We start from the raw sequence: 22,072 nt of genomic DNA on the forward strand, positions 1-22,072 counted from the left end.
CACAGGAAGAGCTGCTGAGGACCCCAGAGCTGCTGAGCATTGAGTCCTGGGAGCCAGGTGGCTGTCAGTCCCTATCCAGGGCCTAAAAGTCAAGGACTGCAGTCAGACAGAGACAGGCTGATCACCTACTGAAACAGAGCAGGGCTGTCTCTCCTTTAATACAGGTGTTTTTCAAAGCTGGGCTCCTGGGACTTTTGGAGGAGATGAGGGATGAGAAGCTGGTGACCCTGATGACGCGCACGCAGGCCCTGTGCCGAGGGTACCTGATGAGGGTGGAGTTCAAGAAGATGATGGAGAGGAGGTGACGGAGACCCGCCCCCCTCCTGTCACCTTACCCTGCCTTCCTGCTTGGGCATTGAATACCACTTCTGCTTATAGTCTCAGGATATTAACGTACTTGTTCATCTACTTAACCAACATTTCCTGAGCAGGAATTCCATGCTGGGGTCTCTGCTTGGTCCTGGGGCTATGGAAAGGAGCCCTGCCCTCCAGGGGCTCAAGGCCAGTGGGAAGCACTTACATGCATGGCTAATGTCAATGCCCATGATCCATACAAGGTCAGAGTTACATTCAGGACAATGGGGGACTGTTGAGAATCAGTCTCCAGCCTTGTAGGGGGTTGTGGTTGGCATGAAAGGGTCAATAAGAAGAAATCTTTCTGAAAGAAGTTTTGCCTGGCTTGAAAGGGTATGGCCTGGGAGGGAAACCAACAAGCAGTTCACAATATTTGAAGCAACATGAGTGAGCCCATATTGGATCATCTGGTCGATGGGGAGCTGCAGAAAGTGTGTAAGGAGACAAGTGAGAGGCTTGGGTTTGCAGCTCAGAGAGGTCATTCTGGCAGCTATAAGGAGAGTGGAACCGACAGGACAAGGGAGGCCAAGACCAGGCTGTGATAGAAGTCCAAATAATAAGTGACAAGACGCTAAGTAACTTAGGGTCTTGGGTAAGAGAGGGTAAGAGTCAGTGGGTAAGAGAGGAGCAGGGGTGTTGAAGGAATAAAGAAGACTCTTATTCCCCCATGCTTCAGTAGAAGGAATGATAGCGTTGGTGGCTGGTTAGGCATGGGAATTTCAGGAAGTGGGGCATTTGGGTGGAAGCCCATTCTCCCAGATGCTCCAATACCTGTATAGCTCTGACATTGTCGTTGCCATATGGGCCACCAAATGTATTAGTCAAGAATATCTCCCAGGCATAGAGCTTGGTGAAGTGAATGGAAGCCAGCACAGAAATTTAAAATATCCCAAAGAAGGGTTCAGCTCAAAGGAGAGGAAAGTAAGTTCTCAGGTACACAGGAGCTGTGTGATAGGGAGGTGCAGAGGATGGCGAATAGGCAACAGGGAGGGTGTCACTGAGATGGAGGCAATGGTCAAAATTAGAAAAATAGGTCAATTCAGTGAGGGCAGGAGTCTGGGAGACCGGGAACTGAGGCAGCTCCTGGATGTACACCACCACTTATGCATACACAGGGAGCCCATATAGCAAAATACTGTGAAACAGGAAACCTGTTTTATCATGAAATCAAAGGTAGAGGGGAGTTTCAAAAAGGTGAGAGTTGATATCTCAAATGTGGGAGAAGGACCCAATAAAACAGGAATAAAAGATGCCCCTCACATTGGTAATTAGGGGGCACTGGCATGCTCAGGCAGAGCATTTTCTGTGGGGTGGGGAGGTAGAAGCTGGTGAATGGGCCGTCCACACAAGGCCTGTGCCCTCCCTCCCTCCCTTTCCTCCCAACTTTTGCCGCGCTGTTTCCTCTGCCCCCCTTTGCAGAACCTATTCTGGAGTCCATAGTATCCACACAGCTTAGCTGTGGCTCCTTCCCACCTAAGGGAATGGTGCAGGCCCCAGGGCCCATGGGCTGCATGGGGAGGGAGACAAGACCTGGTTGTGGTTCATTCATGCCAACCCTAAGACCCTAACGGATGTACAGGGAGTCCATCTTCTGTATCCAGTACAACATCCGCTCATTCATGAACGTCAAGCACTGGCCCTGGATGAACCTGTTCTTCAAGATCAAGCCACTGCTGAAGAGTGCGGAGGCAGAGAGGGAGATAGCCACCATGAAGGAAGACTTCGAGAGGGCCAAGGAAGAACTGGCCAGGTCTGAGGCTCGCCGGAAGGAGCTGGAGGAGAAGATGGTGTCCCTGCTGCAGGAAAAGAATGACCTCCAGTTGCAGGTCCAGTCTGTAAGTACCTTCTTAAAAATAGAAAGGAGGAGCAACCTGGAGGCCCTAGCAAGGTGTCTATTGAAGGGACATTGGTGCCACCTAGTGCTCACACAGAGTATAGCAGCACCACACTGCCAGTAAAAGGAGGGTCTGGTCCTGGCTTCAACAAAGCAGAGAAGACTGGAAAACACGTCTGCAACGTGAATTCTGCTCACCCTGACTTCTCCCCGCCTTTCATGGCAGTGTTAGACCTAGTTTGCTGTCGGTATGTCTCATCATAATAAAAGCCTTCAGGAATGTACCAGGCATTTTAAACTTTTGTGAGTAAAAGTAAAACACTAATTAAACAATTCAAAGTAAATGTAGGAATTTTCAATACCATGGTTATAGCCAAACATGCTTTAAAAATATGCATTTTATCAAAGAAACAAGAGAAAAAAAGCCATGTATACTGTGCATAATACTCTGTGTAATTGTATCATTTCACAAAGTTAAAGCATTTATTATTTGCTCTTTATAAAATACTTTTTAAAAGATTTTTAATTCATTTTTAGAGAGAGAGGAAGGAAGGGAGAGAAACATCAATGTGTGGTTGCCTCTCACATGTCTCCTACTGGGGGCCTGGCCCACAACCCAGGCATGTGTCCTGACTGGGAATAGAACCAGTGACCCTTTGGTTCACCAGCTTGCACTCAATCTACTGAGCCACACCAGCCAGGGCATCATTTGCCCTTTTTAAAACTCCCAAATACATTTACCTTTTGCCTTATGTGAAAAGCATTTTCTCCTCCCCTTTCACTTTCCCAGTCAGTATATTGTGGTTATTAGAAAGACTGTCCCAAGCATAGTGGGCAAGAAGACAAGTTTTAGAACCAGACTGCTGGGTTTAGACCCAAGGTGCTCCATCTGATAGCTGTGTGAGCTCGGGCAAGATACTCATCCTCTTTGTGCCTCGGTATTCTTATCTATCAAATGGGCATAGTAAATATACCCACATCATAAGGTTGCTGGGAGGATTGGGTGAGTCCATACAGGTAAAATGCCTAGCACATAGCTCATGTTCCATAAACACAGACACTTATTCTTGCCAGTCTGTTTTCATTCATGACCTTGAAAGGTGCATCCAGTCCTTACAATACTCTTATGTGAGAAGCTATAGCCTGATGCAGTTTAAGAACTTATCTTGGTCTGTCTTAGAGACTCATTACAGAGTGTTCTGGGACATGTTTGTATTTCATCACTTATTCCTGTCTACTTTGAATTTTCTGTTCTGTGGCTTGAGGAAACAGGGCTAAGGAGACATAGGCTGCACTTTTCTGTTAAAAGGTGAAAGGTGGTGATGTTTTGAAAACATTCATTAGCTTGTGATTACACACAGGAGGTGAGTCACTGTTTAGATGGTGGTGGCAGGAAGAGTGATATGGCCATGCATCCAAAACTGGCAGGTTTGCAGATCCTTATAAACTCCATGAATGCCTTTGCTTGAAATTATTTTAGGTGAGTTATTAGGTGGATGATGCCCTTAATGGTTTAAAAGAAAAGTATGTGAATGATATGTGTGTGTGTGCACATCAGTATATGTGCATGTGTGTGTAAGTGTGTGAACAAAGCCCTTCTTTAGGCTTTGTTCATGGGCTTTTGGAGCACAAAGCCCTTCTTGTCTAGGATTTATCAAGAAGCCGATCAGAACATAATGCTCTGGTTCTTTCAGGAAATGGAAAATCTGATGGATGCTGAGGAACGGTGTGAAGGGCTCATCAAATGCAAGATTCAACTGGAAGCCAAAGTCAAGGAGTTGAATGAGAGATTGGAAGAGGAAGAGGAAATAAATTCTGAACTTGTTGCCAAGAAGAGGAACCTGGAAGATAAATGCTCCTCTCTTAAGAGAGACATCGATGACCTGGAGCTGACCCTGATGAAAGTGGAAAAGGAGAAGCATGCCACAGAGAACAAGGTGGGCAAAGCCAGGGGATGCCCACAGTGTCTTGAACAACCCTGACTCACTCTCAGTAAGGAGCAGACGGGGCAGCATTGCCTGGCAGTGAAAGGCAGGAGTGAGCAGATGGTGGTTCAGTCCCACCAACTTCTGTCCTCTGCCTCGATCTCCACCCTGCAGGATTTCTCCACCCTCCAGGCTTTTCTACCCTCCTGCTGCCTGCCTGGTTGTACCACACTTCCAGCCCCAACACTTCCTCCACAAAGTAGGAGATCTTGAGTCCTGTCCGGTTTTGCTTTTCACCCCACTTGACACAGGAAGAGCAAACAAGAATGCCTGCAGGGGCCAGGCAGATAATGGGGGGGAGGGGAGAGAAAGGAGGCAGAAAACTAGGTAATGGTAAGGATTGGCAAGGAGGTGGGGTACAGGGACCCTCATGGGTCATTGGTAGGGTATAGGCTGATGAGCCTTCAGGAAAGCCATCTGGCATCAGTCAAATTAAGAACCCACAGAGCCTTCAATCCAGTGTTTTTGCTCCTCCATGTATAGACCAGGGGGTTTTCCCTGCAGTTGCTACAGGGACCTATACAAGGATGTCTGTGGCAGCAGTGCTTGGGGGGGGGAGGGCTGGAGGCAGTATCAGGGTCCAAGCTGGGGAATGGAGAGGTGAGATCTGGAGGGTGCAGCCCAGGGAGTACTATACAGCCATGCAGAGCCATAGGCTATTGCACAGAGAGCAGCAAGATGGGTAGAAAAGAACTACTGCTGAGTGGAGAAGAAAACAAAAGACACAGCATGATGCCATTATGTAGACTAAAATAACATGGGTACAAAATAGTAAATAGTTTACAAAAATAAATGAAGAACACAATACATGACTCATTTCATAATGGTTGCCAATGAGGTAGAACAAAGGATGAGGCTGGCCAGGTGTGAGATGACTCAGTCAGTGCTGGGTGAACAATTGGGAGTAATGGAAAGAGACGATAGCGAGGGGTAAAGACTATGGCAAACTGGAGAGCATTTACTCTGTCCATCAGTGGCAGCCATGACTCAGCTCCAGCCAGCTGTTGCCAGGTGGAAATGGGAATCCTGCATTGCCAGAGCTTCCAACTTTCTGTAAGAAGCCAGAAATCTCACTTTTATGTGAAATCTCAAGTTTTTCAATGTTGCTAACTTATTCCAAAGTTGTAAACCACTTGAGGACTAAAGAAAAGATGCCTGTGGCCAGATTCAGCCTGTGTGTCAGGAGTAAGCTATCTCCGATCTGGAAGAATATGGTACATGGGGAAAAGTTCAACTGAGTGCTTTGAAGCTCTGTGTAGGGAACCCTTGCCCAGCTTCCTCACTCTCAGAACTCCTGTTCTGGGTTTTCTTGAGAGCACCTCAGGCTTCTCCTTCCCCTTCTTGTCTCATTTTAAATGCCAGTCAGCCAACCTAATAAGCAAATGTCCATGGATATGTTATGGTGACTACAGATTGATGGGTTACACTTCAGAGGCAGCAGATTTGCATTTAACAGTGCCCTTCAATAAAAGGATAACAAGTAACAATGTCCTCCAATAAAAGAATCAATAGCCTTTGCTAGAAGCTTCTAGCAAAGTTTAATTGGTTTAATTGTTTGAACATTCAATTAGTCTTGGTATTTTACTAGGTAAAGAATCTCTCTGAAGAAATGACAGCCCTTGAAGAAAACATTTCCAAATTAACCAAGGAGAAGAAATCTCTGCAGGAAGCTCATCAGCAAACACTGGATGACCTTCAGGTTGAAGAAGACAAGGTCAATGGTCTTATCAAAATAAATGTCAAGCTAGAGCAGCAAGCAGATGACGTGAGTGTATTTTACTGCTGGGCACTAACGTTTATTGCTCACAGGAGTTCGTTCAGCAAGGACAGGGTCTACATGGTGCAGGGTGAGTGCTCAGACCCCAAGGTCCGAGTCGCTAGTCTGAGATCTCAGCCCTCTCCACACGCACCTGGAATGCTGAGCAAGCCTCATAAACCGCTTAAACCCCACCTGTGAAACAGGAGGCAACTAGCTGCACCTCCGAGGGTTTCCATGGAAACTCAGCCTGTAGAGAGTGTTAGTGAATCATTAGCTGCTAATATCATCATCATCATCCTCACTAGCATCTCTTTCTAGGTCTTCTAGCTTCCAAAAGCTTCAATCTTGTACTAACATTGCTAAAAATGGGTTCTATTTCTGACTGTGAAATGATCATTTCCCCCTATCATGTTACATTTTGTCCTTGGGGTCCAGAGTCTTCAGGTTTCACTCACAGTTGCAGCTAGAGCTTTACCAGGTGTCCTTCATTTTCCTGAGGCCACAGCAAGTGTGCTCCACTTCTCCACCCCTGTGGTGGAACACCCACCTGTGTACGCACACACACTCTAACACTCCCGTGGCGGTTGCAGGGTGTAAGTTGGGGGAGGAGTGACGGTGTACAATCTGGACAGTGTCCACCCCAGAGGCCCCTTCCTTTCCTGTCTAGGCAAGAGCATGACCCTATGGGCACCATGTTCTTGCAGGATCCTGACCTGGAACAGGCCATGTGGGAATCAGCCGGAAGAGGCACCACAGAGCCTCTGGGGGTTCCAGCCCCAGGGGTAGCCTTTGCTGGAAGGGAGGAAAGAGGAGAGTGAGGAAGGAAGGGAAACTTGCCCCTCCTGGGGCCAGGGGCATGCAGTCACACTCAAAGCAAGCCCACGAAAGCCACAGGTGCATGCATGACAGTGCTGGAAAAAAGGGCAAGCTCGCTTCCCTACAGGATCTCAACCTCCGACCCATGTTTCCCCAGCTCGAGGGCTGCTTGGAGCAGGAGAGGAAACTGCGGGCTGACCTGGAGAGGGTGAAGAGGAAACTGGAAGGAGACCTGAAAATGTCCCAGGAGTCCATTATGGATCTAGAGAATGACAGGCAGCAAGCAGAGGAGAAATTTAAAAAGTAGATATTCCATCTTCAACTTCTGGTTTGAGCAAGAAAGCCAGTGTGCCCCTTCCAAAGGCTTGTATTTCATATTACTTTAACTACGTACATATCTACTTGCAGGAAGGAGTTTGAAATTAGTCAGCTGCAAACCAAAATTGACGACGAACAAGTTCACAGTTTGCAGTTACATAAGAAGATCAAAGAACTGCAGGTGAGAGTGGGGACCCCTTATCCCCTCCGAAAGACCCTGCCAGCACCTCCCTGCCCTGCTCCCCTCATTTCTGTAGCTGCTTCTTTCTCCCTCCCCTTAGAGCTGGAGGGAATGTCCTGCCCTTCCCTTCTATTTTTTGAATTAATATTTAAATTTTCTAAGTAACACATATGTAGATTTCCTTGGACACAATTAACCTATTACCAGTAAGGCTGAATGTTATTGACAGGGGTGTTTTGCTCACTGCTCCTGAGCCCAGTGCCTTGCCGTCTGCTCAGGAGTGGCTGGCAGCTTCAGCTGGGGGTGCCTCCTTCAGGATGGTTTGCCATGGGTTTATGTGTACATAAGGCCCCCCAAATATGTGTGCTGTATTGTATATATAGCCCACATACATGTTTATAGATACACATAAACATTTAAAGGAACAAGAACATTAAAATGTGTGTAGACATAATATATATAAAATATACACATAAAATATACATTAAAAATATTACCATGTTGAGATGATCACTCTGCAGCTTGTTCCCTCCATGCAGCACAGCATCCTATTCTGCAGAGCATCCTTGGTGGGCCTGGGCAGGCGGCTGACACCTCCCAGTGTGGGGCTCCATCCCAGATGATCGGACCACTTCCCTGCTGAGGGCCACATGGATTGTGGCCAAGTTTTTTTCATGAATTTCATCTTAGAGAGTATCCTTTGGATTACAATGCCTGCCCTCCATCCCTCACCTTCCTGCCCTCACCAAGCGGGCTGCTGCCCCACAGCACTTCTGACACAGGGACCCTTGCAGGCCCGCACAGAGGAGCTGGAGGAAGAGGTTGAAGCAGAACACACACTCAGAGCCAAGATTGAGAAGCAGCGCTCAGATCTGGCCCGGGAACTGGAGGAGATCAGCGAGCGGCTGGAAGAGGCTGGAGGGGCCACTTCGGCCCAGATTGAGATGAACAAGAAGAGGGAGGCTGAGTTCCAGAAAATGCGCAGGGACCTGGAGGAGGCTACCCTGCAGCACGAAGCCACAGCAGCTGCCCTGAGGAAGAAGCACGCAGACAGTGTGGCTGAACTTGGGGAGCAGATAGACAACCTGCAGAGGGTCAAGCAGAAGCTGGAGAAGGAGAAGAGTGAGCTGAAGATGGAGATCGATGACATGGCCAGCAGCATTGAGACCATCTCCAAGTCCAAGGTACCTGACTTTGCTCTGGGCATGTGTGAGGCTGCCACATCCACTGGCCCAGGGGGCTTGTGTCATTAAATGCCCCACTCAATGCACGTTCTCACCTGAATCCCTCTCCCTGCTCTGCCTGCTCCCCATTCCCCAAACTAATTCAGGTCAGTCAAACTTGAGCCAATGACCAGCTATGACTCAGGGCCTCATCATCCTTCCAAAGTTTTCCAGAAAGCTTCCAAGCCATCTGGCATTTTCTAGAACTAAACCTGTGGAATGGATTGTATCAAAGGGTCTTGCTCGGTATGGCCACCATCTTAGCCTGCAACATTAGTCCCTGGGAAGCATAGCCAACGTGAAAGTGCACATGAGACCAGGGTGGATCCAGGTTTGATGGCATTTGAAGCATTTAAAACTCAAGAGGGGAAGGGCTTTTTAAGAAAATATATATAACTTATGAATATGAAATTAAACAAGTAAGTAAATATTTATTCAGAATGAGAAAAATAAGTCACAAATTACTGGCACCTTGGAGACTGAGGTGCCTGCCTTCTCAGACCTCTCAGGCCATTTGTCAGAAATGCCTACCCAGGAACAAATTCTTGCTTTTGAGTGGCTTCCCCTCCCCACCTGGGACCTTGGCTCCCTGCAGCTGGGGCCCCTGCAGAGGAGGGCACTGATGTGTAAATGTCACCAGTTTCCTGGCAAACTGGCCTATGTGTATGGCTTTAAAGAAGAGATTTCCTCCTACAGTAACTATGCTCCTAGACTCAAGAGTTGCCCTCCTGTGGGGAGCTTCAAGCTGTATGTGAAACTGCTGCTAGGCTAGGACAAGGGGTGACCCCCCACGTGGGGCCATGGACCTCCTACAGAGGGCTGCTCCAGTGTCTGAGGAGGAAAGGGATGCAGAGAAAGATCAGAGAACTAAAGTGGTCTCCGTGGTGCCTCTTGTTGCCTTTAGCACCTGAGTTTACACAGCTCATTCATTATTTTGATTCTTCCTCACTGCAACTCCTTTCTCTCTCTCTTTCTAGCTTAGTCATTGTTGTGCCTGCCTTGGTTTTTTCCCTTTCCTTAAGAAATGCGTCTGTATGTATTCTCTCTGTCTCTCTCCCGCCCACCTTTCCTTCCCCCCACCTCTCTCCCCTATAGCAAACCAAGTCAAGCATCACCCACACACCACCTTTAACTATCATCCCTATCTCCATCATTGCTTCCTGCTCTAGTTCTCACTTTTAAAATCCAGTGGAAGAAGTACTTTATATTACCTTGTATTTTTTAAGTTGTTGACTTAAGTTGTTGACTTTGATTTTTCTTTTTGTGAGTCCCCATTCCTTTTCCAACTACCCCTGATTTAATTATTTCATGCTATATGTCATCTTCTTAAAGCTATCCTAAGCTCCTTGGGGTCTTCCTTTGAATCTAATATCCCTGCTTCTTCTGCTGGCATCTCATACTTTGTAGTCTAAGGACGAATAAATGCTCAATATATTTATTTTATGTTATACGAGGTGGGGAGAGGAGGGAAGAGGTCTGCAGAACAGACAAGGTTTTTAAACAAGCTTCACAAAAATACAGGACAACTAGACGCTGCGGGGGTGAATCTCTACATGCTATCTCTGCCACAGGGAACTTTTTGTATAATTCAATGAAATGCTCAACACTATCACCTGAATATATTGCTTGCAAATAGACACACCAGAAGGTATTATTTTTTACATGGCAGTAGAATTACTTATGTTATAAGAAGATCCTGGGGTTCCTTTGAGTGGCATCTTCTCAAAGGCTTGTTTACAAATCATTAAATGCTTATCTGCCAAATGCTGCTGATCCCAGCTATTGGTGACAAAAGAGCAATCACAAATAAAAATAAAGCAAATACGAAGTGACTTTTTAAAACTTGCCTCTGTGTGCTCTTCATTTCTTTTTTAAAATATATTTTATTGATTATGCTATTACAGTTGTCCCATTTTCTCCCCTTCACTCCCCTCTACCCTGCACACCCTCTCCCACCCACATTCTCCCACTTTAGTTCATGTCCATGTGTCATACATATAAGTTCTTTGGCTTCTATATTTCCTATACTATTCTTAACCTCCCCCTGTCTATCTTCTACCTACCATTTATGCTTCTTATTCCCTGTACCTTTTCTCTCTCCTTTCCCCTCCCACTCCCCTATTGATAACCCTCCATGTGATCTCCATTTCTGTGGTTCCATTCCTATTCTAGTTGTTTGATTAGTTTGCTTTTGTTTTTGCTTTAGGTGTGGTTGTTAATTATTGTGAGTTTGCTGTCATTTTACTGTACATATTTTTTATCTTTTTTTCCTAGATAAGTCCCTTTAACATTTCATAACATAAGGGCTTGGTGATGATGAACTCCTTTAACTTGACCTTATCTGAGAAGCACTTTTTCTGCCCTTCCATTCTAAATAAAAGCTTTTCTGGATAGAGTAATCTTGGATGTAGGTCCTTGCCTTTCATGACTTTGAACACTTCTTTCCAGCCCCTTCTTGCCTATAAGTTCTCTTTTGAGAAATCAGCTGACAGTCTTTTGGGAACTCCTTTGTAGATAACTGCCTCTTTTTCTCTTGCTGATTCTAGGATTATCTCCTTCATTTTTACCTTGGGTAATGTAATTATGATGTGCCTTGGTGTGTTCCTTCTTGGGTCCAATGTCTTTGGGACTCTCTGAGCTTCCTGAACTTCCCAGAAGTCTATTTCCTTTGCCAGATTGGGGAAGCTCTCCTTTATTAGTTGTTCAAATAAGTTTTTAACTTGTTGCCCTTCCTCTTCTTCTGGTACCCCTATAATTCGGATGTTGGAATGTTTAAAGATGTCCTGGAGGTTCCTAAGCCTCTTCTCATTTTTTTAAAATTATTTTCTGGTTGGATGTTTCTTTCTTCCTTCTGGTCCACACTGTTGATTTGAGTCCCAGTTTCCTTCCTTTCACTGTTGGTTCCCTGTACATTTTCCATTATTTTACTTAGTGTAGCCTTCATTTTTTCATCTAATTTGCCACCAAATTCAACCAGTTCTGTGAGCATCCTGATTACTGGTGTTTTGAACTGTGCATCTGATAGGTTGGCTATCTCTTTGTCACTTAGTTGTATTTTTTCTGGAGCTTTGATCTGTTCTTTCAATTGGGCCATTGTTTTTTGTCTTGATGTGCCTGTTACATAGTGAGGGACAGAGCCTTATGTATTGACTGGGACGGGGTAACCCATGTTGCTGCTTTGTGATGCTGTATGTGGAGGAGGGGTCTGAGAGGGAACAATAGTGCTTGCTCCTCTCTCTGCCAGATTTTAGTCACTTCCCCCAATACCCACGAGCAAATTGGGCCCTTCTGGTGCTGATTCCTGGGTGGGTGGGCTTGTGTATGTTCTAGGACCCTGTGGGTTCCTCCAATGAACTCTCCTGTGAGGCTGGGAGTTTCTCCAGCTGACTCCTCAACCCCCACAGGTGTTTTCAATCAGTGGTTTGAGGCTTTATTTCCCCACACTAGGACCCTGGGTTGCATGGTCTGTTTCACTCCCCAGTTGTTTCTCCTGGTTTATCCGCACACGAATGTGGGACCGCCCACTCCACCAGCTGCCACCTTACTGGGTCTGCCAGCTGCTGCCTTCCCGGCCAGCTACAGACTTGCACATCCTGCTCTGCAACTCATTTCTTCATTTCTTGAAGAAACAAGAATTCAAAAAAAATTAGGAGAGGCTTTAGGAACCTCCAGGACATCTTTAAATGCGACCTTGCTGGGTCCGCCAGCCACTGCTTTGCCGCGAGTCCTCTCAGCCCTGGCTGCCTGACTCCACCCCTGCTACCAGTCTGGATGAGTGTTTCTTCTTTAACTCCTTGGTTGTCCGACTTCCATACAGTTTGATTTTATGTCACTTCTGGTTATTTTTTGTTTTTTAAATTGTTGTTGTCCTTCTTTTGGTTGTTTGAGGAGGCACAGTGTATGTACCTACACCTCCATGTTGGCCAGAAGTCCACTCTTTATTTCTGTTTTACCTGACGAGAAGCTAAACTATCAGTCTGTCCAGTTCAATACTGGGCACCAGGAACCCACTTTCCCATTCATGTTTTCTCTCTCTTTTTTTTTAAGAGTAACATGGAAAGAATGTGCCGAACTGTGGAAGACCAATTAAATGAACTCAAAGCCAAGGATGAGCAGCAAACGCAGTTAATCCATGATCTGAACATGCAGAAGGCAAGACTACAGACCCAGCATGGTGAGGATGGGCAGGGTGCTAGGGTCCCACAGGGTCTTGGGGGCAGGGAGGGGCAGCAGGGTCAACACAGAGGCCACTCTGTTTGTTAGGGGAGCTGAGCCACCAGGTAGAAGAGAAGGAGGCTCTGGTTTCACAGCTAACCAAAGGCAAGCAGGCCCTCACACAGCAGCTGGATGAGCTGAAGAGGCAGCTGGAGGAAGAAACCAAGGTAAGGACAACTCTCCTTGGTATGGCAGCATCAGACAGAATCTGGGAACCTGAGAAGCTACAGAGCAGGTTGGAGGCAGGGCTGTATGACAGAAGCAGAGGCTTCTCCTTTCTGCCTTGAGCCTGGTGTTTCAGGTGAGGAGAACTTGGTGTCAGACCTCCTTCCTCAGAGTGAGAAAAATCCTTCAGGGCACTCCCTCCTCTGGGTTCCTCTTCCCACAGGGAGGTCTGATGAACTCCCTTCTCCACCCAGGGGTACCCGTTCCCATCATTGCCTCTGTGTATTCTTTCACACTGCTCAGCAGTTCATCATAGCCCCATGAAGTGTCCCCATCTTTCTTCTTCATCACACTTTGCCTTTCCTCTGCTATAACACCCAATTGTAAGCAACCCTTATGCCAAAAGACTGCCTGGTTTAAGGGGCACTTGAGGCATCTGTACAAACATGAACAGCATTACCACATTCTTGGTGTCAATATCTAGGTGTTTATGTTTGTATTGCATGTCCCCCACTGATCTGTAAACTCCTAGAGGACAAGAATGATTTTTCCCCACTGTGGTTGTTGATAGTAGGCATGGTGCACAGCAGAACAGTACACACAGTATGTGCTTAGCAAATGCTGCCAATGTGTGTTCAAGTACTAGAATGAGAATACAGGAGTCCACAAGAGTATCTAATTGTAATACTGATGTTGCCATACCCAGCTAAGACTGAGGGAGCAATCCTTTGGAATTCTCTTGGATTCTATCTAAAAGGGATCAGTGCTCTATTTATCTGCCATCTTCCTATCGTACATATGGAGTGAGTGGTGGATGGAGGGCCGGGGAGCAGTGAGAACCAGAGCCTGACCAAGTAATGAGAACGTCCACTTGAGGAGCAGAGCTGTCCTCTGGCCAGGGCACTGTAGCAGCTGAGTTTTCCTTCTCAGGCCAAGTTTTGTGTCTGGCACAGGGATCAGCCTGTATAGTAGTTCAGGTGCTCAATAAATACCTGTTCTGTGAGCCAGGTGGTTTGAAGATTTGTGGCCAAGTCCTACCTACTCCTGGATCAGTATCATTGGAAGTATTTGGGTGATAAAATCTTTCCTCCCAGTGGGCACCCAGGGTGCCACCAGTGGGCACTATTACTGGTGCCCACTGCCGGGAGGTTATATTGCCATTGGGTACCAGATAAATGTTCATATTTAGTACTAAAATAAATAAATAAATAAATAAATACCGTGAAAGGATGAAAGTGTATGACTTGCTGCGCTTGGTGGCACCAGAGGTGTTTTGTGACTATGATGATGAGAGCTAAACTGTCCGTCCTCCTGACCAGATGGAAAATTGTGTGGGGTCCCTGGGCATGACCTCCCTGCTCAGGAAGAGGAAGCAGAGCCATGGGGTGGCATGGATCACATGGGGTTCACAGATGTGGAGAAACAGCCCACTGCCGGCACCAGATGCTTTCAGGTTGTTCACAATCACAGCATTCCATAACATTGCATCAAGTAGTGAGGAGGAAAGTATTCCCTTTCCAATTTTGCTTCAGTTCTTCTGATTGCATAAGGAAGTGGTCTCAACTTGGATACCATCTCTTTAGCACTTGTTTATTTTTCTTATTAAGACAGAGAAAGCAGACCTCAGGCACAGAGTCATAGTGGCAAAGTGCCTCGTCAGAAAGTGATGGCATTATTTTATTTCTGTTGCATTTATTCTTTTTTTCTTATCCTCACCTGAGGATATGTTTATTGATTTTTAGAGAGAGAAAAAAAAGGGAAGGAGAGAGACAGAGAGAGAGAGAGAAACATCAATTGGTTGCCTCTCATATGTGCCCCAACCAGGGATCGAACCTGCAACCTTTTGGTGTATGGGACAACACTCCAATCAACTGAGCCATCCAGTCAGCGCAATTGCATCTATTCTTATAGTTACATTCTGATTATGATCAATATTAATGGTGTTTTATTTACTGTAGGGCAATAGTTTACTTTTAAAATAAATATACTTAAATATTATAAAGGAATCAACTTTAAAAAAAATTAAGTAAATAAAACAGGTGACACAGTGTCACAGCAACATCTGTGAAGGCAGCACGGAAATGATTCAACTTAGGAAATGCAGGTTGAAATGAAAATGCCTTAACTTGGAACATGGCCAAATATTTCTGTACTCTGTCACCATGGTAACTCTCAGGCCAAGAACGCCCTGGCCCACGCCCTGCAGTCCTCCCGCCATGACCGTGACCTGCTGCGGGAACAGTACGAGGAGGAGCAGGAAGCCAAGGCCGAGCTGCAGAGGGCGCTGTCCAAGGCCAACAGCGAGGTTGCCCAGTGGAGGACCAAGTATGAGACGGACGCCATCCAGCGCACTGAGGAGCTGGAGGAGGCCAAGTACGGGCTCCCAGGTTATAGCAGGAGAGGTGACTCCAAGGCACAAGTAAAGGAACAGAGCATCTCTCTTCCCAGGCCTTGGGGTTTTCTTAAGTATTCACATAGGGTGTTCCCATCCTTCCTGTGCTATACCATCCATTCCACCTGGTCCCTTTGGTGCCTCCTCAGTGACCTGCTTTGTCACCAAGCACTTGGGGATTCTTCAGATGTCACTTAAATCCTCTCCCTTCATCGAACTCTAGGTCTGGCTCTTCAAGTTCCCACCCCTACAGGCTGTTTCTCTTCTGATATAACACTTTCAAAATAGTCCACCTTTGTCAGGGAGAAAAAAATCTGGTTTTCTTAGGAAAAAACTGGCCCAGAGGCTGCAGGAAGCTGAGGAAAACACAGAGGCGGTGAGCTCCAAGTGCGCTTCCTTGGAGAAAACCAAACAGCGGCTGCAGGGAGAGGTGGATGACCTGATGCTGGGTTTGGAGCGAGCCAACACCGCCTGCGCCACCCTGGACAAGAAGCAGAGGAACTTTGATAAGGTCCTTCCCTACTGCGTGACAGCAGCGGGATGAATGGGTCAGCCCTTCATGCTTGTGTGTGAGATGTGCACACAACCAGGGAGGCCCTCAGTCTGAGCAGCGAGTCCCAGTCCGGAGGGGGGGCGGTGTTGGGGAATTTGTAGTGTCTCTTTACTTTTGTGATGGTTCTCCAAAGGGAATTTTATATTCCCTTAAAGCTAATTCAGTTTACTGTGAGATGAAAACATACAGTAAGCCATTGGATGGATACCAGAAAGGGCAGTTCCTGATTTGGAATGGGGGCCCCATTTTTCTCTAGTCCCAAGGATGGAAGGGCAAATAAAACCTTGATGTTGCTGGTGGTCCCCTAACCCTTTCTGTTTCTCACGTGTCCCTTTGTCTTCTCCTAGGTCCTTGCAGAATGGAAGCAAAAGCTGGATGAGAGTCAAGCTGAGTTGGAAGCAGCTCAGAAAGAGTCCAGATCACTTAGTACTGAAATCTTCAAGATGCGGAACGCGTACGAGGAAGTGGTGGATCAGTTAGAGACACTGAGGCGGGAGAATAAAAATCTGCAAGGTAAGCTCCTGCCTCACCATGGGTGTGTGATATTTCCCTTCTCTTCTGGCCACCCTTCCTGACATGTGCACAGCCACCTCCAAACGCCTCCTCCTTCCCACTGCCCCACAAAATCCTTAAGTCTGCTCAGTTTACCTCAAGGCCTGAGCCCTCCTAATGTAAGGCACAGTCATAGCAAAGTCACATGCTCAGAAACAGGGCACAGTGGGTAGAGAACATTTTCCCAGATTCTGTCTCTATGTGGCTTTGTGTCCCTGGGTATGTCACTAAGTCCCTTAGGTCCTCAGACTCCTGACCTACAAAATTAAACCAGCCCTGGCCAGGACAGTTCTGTTGGTTGGAATATTGCCCCATAACTGAAGGGTTGTAGGTCCAATCTCTGGTCTAGATGCATACAGGAGGCAATCAATTGATATTTTTCTCTCTTCCTCTCTCTCTAAAAGGAATTTTTTAATGTCCTCATGTAAGGGTAAAAAAAAAATTACACCAGACCCAAAAGCTCTAAAAGGTGATGATTCTATGCATTTTGTGCACAATTCTCTTCTCTGGTCCTCTGGACAACTTTGTGTACTTTGTGAAGTATACGAACATGCACTGTTCTTGCCACTCCTCTTTCTGCACAGTTCAGGTGAGGCAGCCCACCTGCATTTTGCTGACACATCACCCAAAGGCTTCATGTATTTTCTCCTATATAAATGTCCTAAATTAATCACCAGTCCCTAAACTGCCTGGCAAATGCCTGTGCCATCAGAGACTGTTACAATAGCCTAAATCAAGCCTGTCCTTTGCAGAAGAGATTTCTGACCTAACTGAGCAGATTGCAGAAACTGGCAAGAATCTTCAGGAAGTGGAAAAGACCAAGAAGCAAGTGGAGCAAGAAAAGTCAGAGCTCCAGGCTGCCCTAGAGGAGGTGGAGGCAAGTGTCTGGGATGTGACACAGGGAAGCTGAGGAGGGCAGAACACTGAAGTTGGGGGGCTAGCTCTCCACTTCAGGGCCCTTCCTGCCAAGAGGCCCTGAGGCTCCCCTAGGGAACAACATCCAGCTGCCCTGGGGAAACAGCTGTGCTCTGCTGCTTCGTCTCCTGGTGTCCTCAAGGCCATCATATTTCCCCTTGTGAATATAAATAAATTTGTTTGTTATATTCTCAGCGTTTTCCTCTCAGGAAGCAAGAAATCATTCACCAAACATCCGAGAGCTTGCTTCGAATTCCTCAGTTTTAACTGGGCTGTGGACACATCTCTGGCTCCTGGGATTCTGCAGTCACAACAGTGCCCTGTCCGATGTCACAATCAGCTGTGGACGGTGCAGGGCGGGTGATTGAGATGCTTCCCAGGAAATCTGCATAACACAGGACAGCCGGAGAGCAATTGCCCTGTCATTTTAGAGAATAGATTGGCTCCTGATTTATAGCCTTATTAAAATAGACACACTCAATAAAATTTTCACTAATTCAAAAAGATGCCCTGTCATCCTCAAGACCTGATTGTTAATAAAAAACAAAAAGTCTTAGTTCCAGTTTCATTACTAGCAGGGACATTTAGGAGCAAATCATTTGACCTTTTTGAGTACTGTTCTGTTCATCTGTAAAATGGCTAATATCATCCCCATTCTGTCATAATGAGGATGAAAATACCTTTTCAAGTGCCCACAGTACCTCCAATCACTCCTTGGCTTTTACCAGGGCTCCTTGGAACATGAAGAGAGCAAGATCTTGCGTGTCCAACTAGAGCTGAGCCAGGTAAAATCAGAGCTTGACCGTAAGGTTGCTGAGAAGGATGAAGAGATCGAGCAGCTGAAGAAAAACAGCCAGCGGGCAGCAGAGGCCATGCAGAGTATGCTGGATGCTGAGATCCGGAGCCGCAATGATGCCCTGAGGCTCAAGAAGAAGATGGAGGGAGATCTCAATGAGATAGCGATTCAGCTGGGACGCTCCAACCGCCAGTTGGCAGAGACCCAGAAACACCTACGCTCCATGCAGGGCCAGCTCAAGGTGAGCGTGTGGCCTCGCCAGGCCTGGGTGGGTGCCCCCTCACCAATCCACCCCCGCCTCTTGCCTCACTCCTGGTTTCCCCTGAAGGACTCCCAGCTACAACTGGACGACACCCTAAGGACCAACGAAGACCTCAAGGAGCAGCTGGCCATCACGGAGCGCAGGAATGGGCTCTTGCTGGAGGAGCTGGAGGAGATGAAGGTGGCCCTGGAGCAGACAGAGCGAACCCGGCGTCTGTCAGAGCAGGAGCTTCTGGATGCTAGCGACCGGGTGCAGCTTCTACACTCCCAGGTGTGCAGTCGACGACCCACCACTGGGAGGCCACACTCTCTTTCACCTGGAGATAAAGGGCTGTGCATGTTGTGGGGCATTCAGAGCAAGGAAGGAGGAACCATTGCATGAAGGGACTGGAGAAGCGGTCACAGAAGAAACATTGAAACAATAGTCCTAGAAAGTTAGGCTTGCCTTTCAAATAATTGTTTTTTGTTATTTTTATGAAAGTTAAAACAATTTATAAATATTTTAATAAAAAATTGAGAATACAAACAAGTAGAAGGAAAATACCATCCATATCATTAATATTTTGAAACCTTTCATTCTAAGCTCTTGTCTATATGTACATAAATATTATGTTTTTTGTAAAAATATCAAACTTTTTGCGATTTATTTTCATTTAACAATGTGGCATGAACATATTTCTCCATCTTTAGGTAGTCTTCTATGACAATTTTTAATGTCAGAATAGCAGTCCATTCTAGCTGTGTGTTACAAGATTTTTATTTAACCAGTTCTCTATGGTTGGATGTTTTACATTGTTCTCCCCCAAAACTCACTATTTGAAAGGCTACTATACTGAACTTCTTTATAACTAAGTTTTCACATATATCCATTATTGTTATTTTCCTAATATTCCTAGAAGTAAATAAATTTCTAGGAGTAAAACTTTAGAATCCAAACAAGAGAGACATTTATAATATATTATAAACTAATCTTCAATTAAGTCATCCCAATTTTTATTATCCATTGGGAAATATATGGAAGCTCTTTCCTATAAATTCTCAAAGACCATAGCTATTATTTTTTAAACTTTACCAATTTTATTGTTGAAGATACCTCTTTTTAAAAAATTCTTATTTCTTTAGTTACTACTGAGGCAAAACATTTCATCATATTTTTTTCATTTTCATCACTGTATTTTTTTTCCACTTGGATTTCCTCTGTTGTGTCTTATCTATTTGTAGTTTTGGCCTTTTTTCTTATTGATTTGTCTTATATGCATTAAGCAAGGGAGTTTTTCAGTAACACTGTAAATGTATTCTTTTGTCCTCACTTTTACAATTCCATTTATGGTAGGGTTTGATCATGAGAATTATTTTTCATTTTGTATAGTCACATCTACAAATTATTTCCTGTATCTAACACCTTTTTTGAATAATCTATTCTTCCTCAAATATTTGAAAGTCAAACTTTATCATTTATTCAATTATTTTATGTGCAATTCTTGGATCTGCCTTGGAAATTTCTGTTTGGTCAAAAATGAAACTGCCTAGCAAATCCCCACATGGAAAATAAGAAGTGGGAGGGCACAGGCCCAGGCTGTGGGCCAGGTCCGCAGTTGGGAGCATGTGAGAGGCAACTGGTCGATGCATCTCTCATGCATTGATGTTTCTCTCCTTCTCTTTCTCCCTCCCTTCTCCCCTCTCTCTAAAAAAACTAAAATAAAATAAATTCAATAACTGAAATCTTTTAAAATTTTTTTAAAGTTTTTAAAAGAAATGGAACATGATCATGATTTATTTTCTTCCCCACCCAACTCTTCCTTCCCATTGTTTCAAGTGTCCAAATATATACAACCTACAGTCTGGTATCTAATGTTTCTTGTAGAACACAAGCCTGATAAATATCAAGAAAAAACTGGAAGCTGACATAGCCCAGTGCCAGGCGGAGGTGGAGAACTCCATCCAGGAGTCCAGAAATGCGGAGGAGAAGGCCAAGAAAGCCATCACAGATGTGAGCTCTGTTCTCTCCCTTCAGAGACACTGCTGGGAGACAAGGCAGGGGCCTCTGCTCCCATGCATGCCAAGTAACCTTCATCTCCTTAAGACCAAGGTCTGTCAGTGGTGGCTTCCTGGAGAGCTGGAATGATCAGAGGCAGAGTGGGGAGGAGGGCAGTGCACTCAGGGAGGGAGACGTGTGTCAGCACACACTGTACCGACCTTAGCAGCATCCTCCACATGCTCCAGGTAGGGATGGTCGGATGGCCCACTGATGTTTTCTGTGAACTTCACCAGGCGGCCATGATGGCTGAGGAGCTGAAGAAGGAGCAGGACACCAGTGCCCACCTGGAGCGGATGAAGAAGAACCTGGAGCAGACGGTGAAGGACCTGCAGCACCGTCTGGATGAGGCTGAGCAGCTGGCCCTGAAGGGTGGGAAGAAGCAGATCCAGAAACTGGAGAACCGGGTAGGGTAGCCTGAAAGGACTCACTGTCAAAGTGACACCAGTTCAGCTGCCTCAGGCAGAACCATAATCTGGAAATTTAGGTGCTGGAAAAGGGGCCTCTGATTGAACAGACTGCACACTTAGTTTGAGGACTGTTTGCAAAACTCCCTGTGAGCCAAATTTCCCACCTATTTCTTTTTTGATGGTCCCTATACCCCAACACACACAAATCCACTTTGGAATGCTTATGCCTCAATAACTGTAGTGTAATGACATTTTAGTTTTTTTAATTTAGTCTTTATTGTACTTTTCCCATTACCGTGTAGTCCCCTTATACCCTCTTCCTGCAGCAGTCACCACAATATTGTCCATGTTCATGAGTCCTTTTCCATTTCTGCTCAATCCTTCCATCCTCTACCCTCATCTCCCCACCCCTTCATCCCAGCAACTAGCTGTCATCTGCTCTCCATCTATAAGACTGTCTCTGTTTTACTTGTTAGTTCAGTTTTTCCATTAGATTCCACATATGAGTGAAATTATATGGTGTTTGTCTTTCTCTGACTGGCTTATTTCACTTAGCATAGTGTTCTCCAGGTCCATTCATACTGTCACAAAGGATAAAATTTTCTTGTTTTTAATGGCCAAATAGTATTCCATTGTGTAATTATGTCCCATAGTTGTTTTATCCACTCATCTACTGATGGACACTTGGGCTGCTTCCATCTCTTGACAATTGTAAATAATGCTGCAGTGAACCTAGGGGTGCTTATGTTCTTTTGAACTAGTGTTTTGGGTTCCTTCAGATATATTCCCAGAAGTGGGATCTCTGAGTCAAAAGGCAGATCCATTTTTAATTTTTTGAGGTATCTCCATACTGCTTTCCACAGTGGCTGCACTAATCTACATTTCTACCAACAGTGCAAAAGAGTCCCCCATTCTCCACATCCTTGCCAGTACTTGTTGTTTGTTGATTTATTGATGATAGCTATTCTGACAGGTGTGAGATGGTATCTCATTATGGTTTTAATTTACATTTCTCTGATGAATAGTGATATTGAGCCTTTTTTCACATGTCTATTGGCCATCTGTGTGTCCTCTTTGGATAAGTATCTATTCAGGTCCTTTGCCCATTTTTTAATTTGGTTGTTTGTTTTTTTGGTGTTGAGTTTTGTAAGTACTTTATAGATTTTGGATATTAACCCCTTATCAGATGTATTGGTGAATTTGTTCTGCCATTATGTGGGTTATCTTTTTATTTGTTGATATTTTCCTTTGCTGTGCAAATATTTTTAGTTTGATATAGTCCCATTTGTTTATTTTTTTTGTTTCCCT

At 45.5% G+C, this 22,072-nt stretch overlaps 1 protein-coding gene across 6 annotated transcripts in view; it reads left to right on the forward strand.

Annotated features, from left to right (window-relative positions):
• The window catches only part of LOC114515321 (myosin-13), a 60,766-nt gene that overhangs the window by 33,580 nt on the left and 5,114 nt on the right, over nucleotides 1-22,072 (forward strand). For all 6 annotated transcript variants that reach the window (XM_036032988.1, XM_036032990.1, XM_036032992.1 and 3 more), the window contains 17 exons: nucleotides 165-301; nucleotides 1,934-2,189; nucleotides 3,883-4,125; nucleotides 5,762-5,938; nucleotides 6,906-7,051; nucleotides 7,157-7,247; nucleotides 8,042-8,431; nucleotides 12,518-12,644; nucleotides 12,734-12,852; nucleotides 15,027-15,223; nucleotides 15,570-15,753; nucleotides 16,143-16,308; nucleotides 17,100-17,224; nucleotides 17,991-18,299; nucleotides 18,387-18,590; nucleotides 20,184-20,309; nucleotides 20,591-20,761. In XM_036032988.1, the coding sequence (XP_035888881.1) occupies nucleotides 165-301; nucleotides 1,934-2,189; nucleotides 3,883-4,125; nucleotides 5,762-5,938; nucleotides 6,906-7,051; nucleotides 7,157-7,247; nucleotides 8,042-8,431; nucleotides 12,518-12,644; nucleotides 12,734-12,852; nucleotides 15,027-15,223; nucleotides 15,570-15,753; nucleotides 16,143-16,308; nucleotides 17,100-17,224; nucleotides 17,991-18,299; nucleotides 18,387-18,590; nucleotides 20,184-20,309; nucleotides 20,591-20,761 (3,168 nt within the window). The remainder of the gene's footprint in view (nucleotides 1-164; nucleotides 302-1,933; nucleotides 2,190-3,882; nucleotides 4,126-5,761; nucleotides 5,939-6,905; nucleotides 7,052-7,156; nucleotides 7,248-8,041; nucleotides 8,432-12,517; nucleotides 12,645-12,733; nucleotides 12,853-15,026; nucleotides 15,224-15,569; nucleotides 15,754-16,142; nucleotides 16,309-17,099; nucleotides 17,225-17,990; nucleotides 18,300-18,386; nucleotides 18,591-20,183; nucleotides 20,310-20,590; nucleotides 20,762-22,072) is intronic.

The sequence above is a fragment of the Phyllostomus discolor genome, chromosome 8, assembly GCF_004126475.2.
Source record: "Phyllostomus discolor isolate MPI-MPIP mPhyDis1 chromosome 8, mPhyDis1.pri.v3, whole genome shotgun sequence".
NCBI lineage: Eukaryota > Metazoa > Chordata > Mammalia > Chiroptera > Phyllostomidae > Phyllostomus > Phyllostomus discolor.